Source organism: Passer montanus, unplaced genomic scaffold, assembly GCF_014805655.1.
Source record: "Passer montanus isolate IOZ18808 unplaced genomic scaffold, ASM1480565v1 scaffold407, whole genome shotgun sequence".
Classification (NCBI taxonomy): domain Eukaryota; kingdom Metazoa; phylum Chordata; class Aves; order Passeriformes; family Passeridae; genus Passer; species Passer montanus.
Window position 1 is genome coordinate 25,529 of NW_024368897.1, and position 6,381 is coordinate 31,909.

The 6,381-nt window shown below is 44.5% G+C and overlaps 1 protein-coding gene across 1 annotated transcript; it reads right to left on the minus strand.

Moving 5' to 3' along the window:
• Positions 1 to 4,264: 4,264 nt before the first annotated feature.
• Positions 4,265 to 5,560, minus strand: LOC120506962 (zinc finger protein 239-like). Its single transcript, XM_039719102.1, has 3 exons — positions 5,486 to 5,560; positions 4,925 to 5,300; positions 4,265 to 4,841 (listed from the first exon to the last, which is right to left on the minus strand). The coding sequence occupies exons 1-3, from the start codon at positions 5,535 to 5,537 to the stop codon at positions 4,265 to 4,267; spliced, it is 1,005 nt and encodes a 334-aa protein (XP_039575036.1). The 5' UTR covers positions 5,538 to 5,560.
• Positions 5,561 to 6,381: the final 821 nt, after the last annotated feature.

Sequence of the window (6,381 nt, forward strand, 5' to 3'; positions counted from 1 at the left end):
TGCCCCTGTGTTAAAAATGCATGTAAGAATAAAAATCTCAAGTAGTTGCAATATTGTCACCATATTCCCTGTTTTCACAAGGGAGTGAATGCCATGAAAAAGTGTTTAAAAATGCCAGGAAACAAGGGGAAATAGAAGCAATCAAAAGTTTTATTAAGTGTGTCCCCCTTTCAGCCCAGCTGCAGCCTGTACAGATAGGCAGATGTAGAGCCTCACTAATTTCACTGCAGCTGCAGCTGTGTTCGAGCTCACATGTGCATACAGAGTTGTCCTGCTTGGGAGAAGATGGGAGCAACAAGCTGAAAATGAGGTTGTGCAGTCTGCCGGAAAAATTTTGCTTTAAAGATTTAATGTAAGAACTGCCATATTCAATATCCTAGTGTTTTGTTGGGATTTTTTGTTGGTTTGTTGGCTTTTTGTAAGGGCTTGTTTTTTTCTTTTGTATTTTTAGGATTGGGGGCAGGAGGGCAGTATTTCAGTTGTTTTTTTAAGGGTTGGGGTTTTGCATTTTTTGGTTCCCCTCTCCCCAGTTATTCATTAAGAATGTATTCCTGTCAGTGTATTTATGAACTTGAATATTTTGATTTTACAAATAAAGCTATCCCTCAGCACAGCTCTGACCTATATTATCTACAGTTTCACATCTATTATAGATATTTATATGCACCTTATTAATGAGGTATCTGCCTTCAGTCACAGGTGCATTTGCTACCCTCACAAAGAAATAGCCTTTCTCTTTAAAAGCAGGAACTGTAACCACAAACAATAACCATTATTGACACAGAAAGAGCTGAGAACAGATCTCAAGTGTCTCATGTACAATTCCTAATTAATTATATTCCTTATTATCCTTATTAGAAACATTAACACATATATAAATTATTAACAGTATAATTTTCACCTTTGAAAGATAGCCCATGAGGTGCGACTGGTTTTCTCCAGCCCAGTTAATTATCAAATATCTTGTTTTTCCATGATAAATCCATGTGCAAAAGGAAGCTGGGAAATCAATGTGGGAGACTGGCAGGGAAGAACTACGATCCCATGCTGAGGACTGCATCTCATGGTAGCAAATAAACAAAAAAGCATGAGTCGCAAATGTTTGCTGATCAATCACATGGTGCATGAAATCTGTAATTAGTGTTGATAGATTTTTGGGATGATGCCCCAACTCATGTATTACTCCAGTCACTTCTGTTTACCACTTTGAAAGTGTTGCCAAATTATTACCTAGTCACTGGTAACTGCTCTGTCTCATCACCATAAATACTTGTGCTAAGAGACCTTGAGCTGTGTTAATACCCTGACAAAACACATGCTTCCTCCCACATCCCTCTTTAGTCATCTCCCATGTATAAATATCCTACCCCTCCTGTCAGCATCAACAGAAATGCCAAAGAAACTGAAACACCGAATGCAATGACTGCATGAAAAACAGAGTTGTGCTTCCCAGTGCTTTCACTTGTTCCACAGAATCCCTCAAATATTTCTCTGGCCATGTTGCCACAAACCCCAATGATGTCTCTAAATGTCTCAAGCAGCAGTGCTCCATTCAGCTTACCATCTTAAATTTAAATAACAGCTATAGTTCTGCTCTTTGGCCCCAAGCATCTGACGAATTCACACTTTTCCATCCTGAAATTTATCTGTTTGGGATTTTTGGTCATATTGAAATGTTTGTTCTACATTTACCTTAGGAAAAGGTAGAATTATGGATTCCACCAAAGTGGTCCATCCTACTACTTCTGACAAACCATGACTGTGACTAATTATATTAAAGACAAGGATGATTAACATCCAAGAAGGGCCATCACGTGGTAAAATCATTTACAGCTTAACCATTATACAGGAATTTGTTTTGTATTGTTTTATTGTTTCTAAAAAAAAAAGTGCTGAAAATAATCTGAAGGAATTTGTTGATCTCTTCTTTAATATATAAGCAATGATATTCCTAAAATACTCTCTTAGAAGCTGATTCCTAGTATCCTGTAAAAGATGAGGACAATTAACTACTTGTAGACTAAATGAAGCTTTGCTAGAGGCTAAGAGAAATCCTTTTCCTTACTTGTACTATCCCGAGAACACTGAATTGAAACAGGAAATCCAGGATAAGAAGAGAAAAAGGCTTTGTCAGGCAAAATGTTAATTCTGGTTAAATCCAAAGGTCTCATTACAGCAAGGGAAAGCAGAATTTACCTGAATAGATCTGTTTAGTGAAATTATTATAAATGAAATTATTATGAGTGTTATATATATAATTTATAATTATATATATAATATATATAAATATATATATTATATATATAATTATAAATTATATATATAACACTCTTAATACTTTAAGTAGTTAAAATGCAATACTTAAAATAAGTAAATAATAATACATTATTTGAAGAAGTTGATTAATGTTACCTACTACTCTGCTGTTGAAATCCACACATGCACTATTTTTTGAATGAATAATTATGCAAATAGCCAAGCAATCAACCAAACAGTGCCTGTCCCATGTGGGAATGAAGCCAGCTGGGATAAATAGTGGTTTAGCCTCAGTACCATATACAGGAGGCATCAACCTGAGGCCATGGGAAGCAAGGTATTGAAAAGGAAATATCTACTCAGGTCATGGCAAGAAGAGTGTGGTCATGGGAGTCAAGATGTAAATGGAACTATTCCACATTAGGTCATGTTTCTGCCTCTTGTTCTCAGGTAGTTCAGAACCTGTTACAAATAAGGTCGTGTTCCAAGTTTGTGTTTGTGATTGGAATCTCACCCTCAGAATACCCCTATACCTGGCTATGTTCACCATGCCCCCCTGTCTTTGGATATTGCCCCTCAGACTGCATGGTTTCTGTGTTTGTTATTTTGATATTAAAAATCTTTATTTTTGGGCAAATTCATTGTACCTGTTACTCTATTTTATGACACACTCCCCTTGGCTGAGCCAGACTAGGGATCACAGCGATACGGACTGAGATAGAGGACTTCTCTCAATAGGCAGTGAAAAAGCAGTCTGGATCATTAGAGGCCCTCTTGCCAGCCACATCATTAACTCTGAAGTGAAGGATGAATGTAATGAAAATAATGGAATTAGCACTGAAAATATGATATAGAAAAATTCCTATAGCTAGCACATATTTTCTATTTTTCTGCATTAAAAAAAAAGAAAAAACAAACTAAAATGAGCATTTGATACAAAATCCAAATAGTGACTACTGATTTTTGTCCAAAGGGATACTCTTCATTAGTTTCTTACATTTACTCTAATCCACATTAGTTTTGGAACAATTCATCAGCTCCTAGAATATGGACAACACCAGTGTTCAGAAAAACACCTGCCTGCTAAAGAGAATTAGAAAAATAGGTGAAACAAGAAAATACCTTGAGAAGACAAAAGGAGACTTGGAAGATATAAGACAATGTGTATATAGAAATGTTGTGGTATGACCAGGAAGTGAGTTTCTGACAAAGTTGTGGTCAAACCAATCAGTGGCCAGATTTGAAATTGGCACTTGTTGTGGCTGCTAAGGATCTGAGAACACACAGGGCTTAAAAGCAGAGGATTCCCAGAAGACTTCCTCTTTTAGAGTCCGGTGGTGAGTCAAGTCTGATCTCTCCCCTGCCCAGCTGCGTCTGGGTGGGGCAGGGGAGGCCATTCTGACATCACAGCTGCTCTGTGGCTCTGTGACACAGCCCAGAGGTGCCGCTGTGACACAGCCCCCTTGGGGACATCCCCCAGCCCCTGCTCAGAGGACAGAGGTTCCCACAGCCCCAGCCAGGGACCCGCTCCCAAGGCTGTTGCCATGGCCACTAGGGCTCGGTTTCCACGGCACAGGTTTAGGACTGGGGCTCCCCAATTTCCAGCTCCCACTAAAACCGTGCTGCCCTCGCTGCCCTCTGGCCTCCCATGGAAATCACAAAAGGCAAAGATCACAGGCTGGGATAAGAACAATTTATTTGGAACAGCAACAAGACAAGGAACAAACCGCAACAGAAACAATATTGATAACAACAAGGAATAAGAAAAAGGATTTGTAGGAAAAACTACATTACCACTGACTGTCTCTACTCAGCCATGTTTATCCTCACTCCTGGGAAGGACACCCTTCCCTTCAGGGAGACAAGGAGTCCCTTTCATGCCCTTGGCAACAACCAGAGATGGGACTGAATGTAATGACAGGGCCATGGCCTGACTCAAAAGTTATTTAATCCCACATCATGTCATTGGCAGGGACAGGAAAAGGTACAGGTGTCTTCTCAACATGGATCACAGGGACCATAGATCACCAGGGCTCTTCCCAATGTGGGTCCCACAATGGGGGATGAATCTGGACCTGGGAACGAAGCTCTTCCTCCAGTTGGGGCCTTTGCAGGGCTTCTTGTACTGGTGCCTCCGTTGGTGTTGTGTCAAGTGAGAGCTCTGGGTGAAGCTCTTCCCACACTGGGAACACTCGTAGGGCCTTTCCCCAGTGTGGATACGCCGGTGGGTGATGAAGGTGGAGTTGTACTTGAAGCCCTTCCCGCAGTCAGGGCAGCGGAAGGGCCTCTCATCCGTGTGAATCCGCTCATGCAGGAGCAGATTAGAGCTGGTCTGAAACTTTTTCCCACACTGGGGACACTCATAGGGTCTCTCCCCAATGTGGATGTGCTGGTGTCTGATGAGGCTGGAGTTGTGCTTGAAGCCCTTCCTGCAGTCAGAGCAGCAGAAGTGCTTCTCCTTGGTGTGAATCTGCTCATGCAGGAGGAGATTGGAGCTGGTGTGAAACCTCTTCTGACACTCATGACACTCGTATGGCCTTTCCCCAGTGTGGATGCGTTGGTGCCTGACGAGTTCTGAGCTGCACCTGAAGCCCTTCCCACACTCCCCACACTCGTAGGCCCATTCCCCGGTTGGATCATCTGGTGGCTGAGGAGGTGGGAGCTCTGCCTGAAGCTCTTCCCACACTCCAAGCACTTGTAGGGCTTCTCCCCATCATGAAGCTGCTCATGGGAGACCAGCTCTGAGCTCTGCCTGAAGCTCTTCCCACACTCCAAGCACTTGTAGGGCTTCTCCCCATCATGAAGCTGCTCATGGGAGACCAGCTCTGAGCTCTGCCTGAAGCTCTGTCCACCTTCCTGGAACAGGGTAGGCATTTCCCCCTCAAAGCATCCTGGGCTGGATTTGCAGGCCCTCCTCCTGTGGGATCTCCGAGACTTTTCCTCCCCCTTGGAGTTCTGCCCTGTGGCATCGCTCAGAACAGCCTCTTCCATGAGGTTCTGCTGTGGGCATTTTTCCTCCCTGGTCTCCATCCTCAAATTCTTGTCTGGGGGAGGAAAGACAAGGAGAGGATGGGACTTGCCTCCGTGCAATAGGGAAGGGGAAGGAAATGTCCCCAGTGCATCCCCAGCACGATGGCGTTAGCAGCAAGGTTGTCTTACAGCCAGGAGCCATGCTGGGCTGGGAGATGGAGCAGGAGAGAGGGAAAAGGGGCACTGACTTCCTCCTCACCTGCCTGCATCTCCTGGGCCATCTTCCTCTTCCTTACTGCCACCTCCTCCATTAAGACAAGGTTTAGGAATGGGAAATCCTGGTTTAAGGAAAAATACAATGTATGAGCACATTGGGCTAGGGGGTTCCTCCTGCCCAAGTCCATCTCTAGTGTTGCGGCACATCCACAACGAGCCCGTATGAGCAACCTGCACTCCCAGAGCCCTGAGCACGCTTGCTTAACCTGCTGATGGACAAGGCCAGAGACGGGTCTACGTGCACAGCTCCAAACGCAGTTTATTGCAATGTAGAAGGTGCAGGGACAGAGACAAAATGGGGCTGAGGACACAGGGTTTGATAAGGGGGCAAAGGGGGGGGGTCTGAGAGCCAAGGGCCAATGGGAACTGAGCACAGGTGGCACAGAGGAGGGGCAGCCCACTGGGGAACCAATGAGATAACAGGGGCGGAGCATTGCAGTACACCGGGACCAATGGGGGACAAGAGAGGGGAGAACATTCTAGGGGGAGTACACATAAGGAAAAAAGGGCAGCTGGACTGGGTGATACCAATGAAGCCTGCTGCATTCAAATGAGCCTGCAAATGCTTATGGTGAGACCATTGTCCTCAGAGGGGTGTCTCTCTCTGACCCTGGTCACCTTTGCCCTGAGGTATTACAGTTCCAGTGTTGGGCACCTGCGCCTCCACACTCTAGAAGTCACCGGGAATCTGGTGCCCATGTAAACCTCCAAAACACCGAGATTCAGTCCCCCAAAATACACAAATGACCAAGATTCAGCAAAAAGACCCAACCCTGGGTTTCCCCTCTCTGGTCTCTCCACTTTGGGCTCATGGAGGCCCCCCTGTCTGGGTTGCTGCGGGTCAGGTTTGTATTGGTGTTCCCCTCTCTGGGCTGCTGG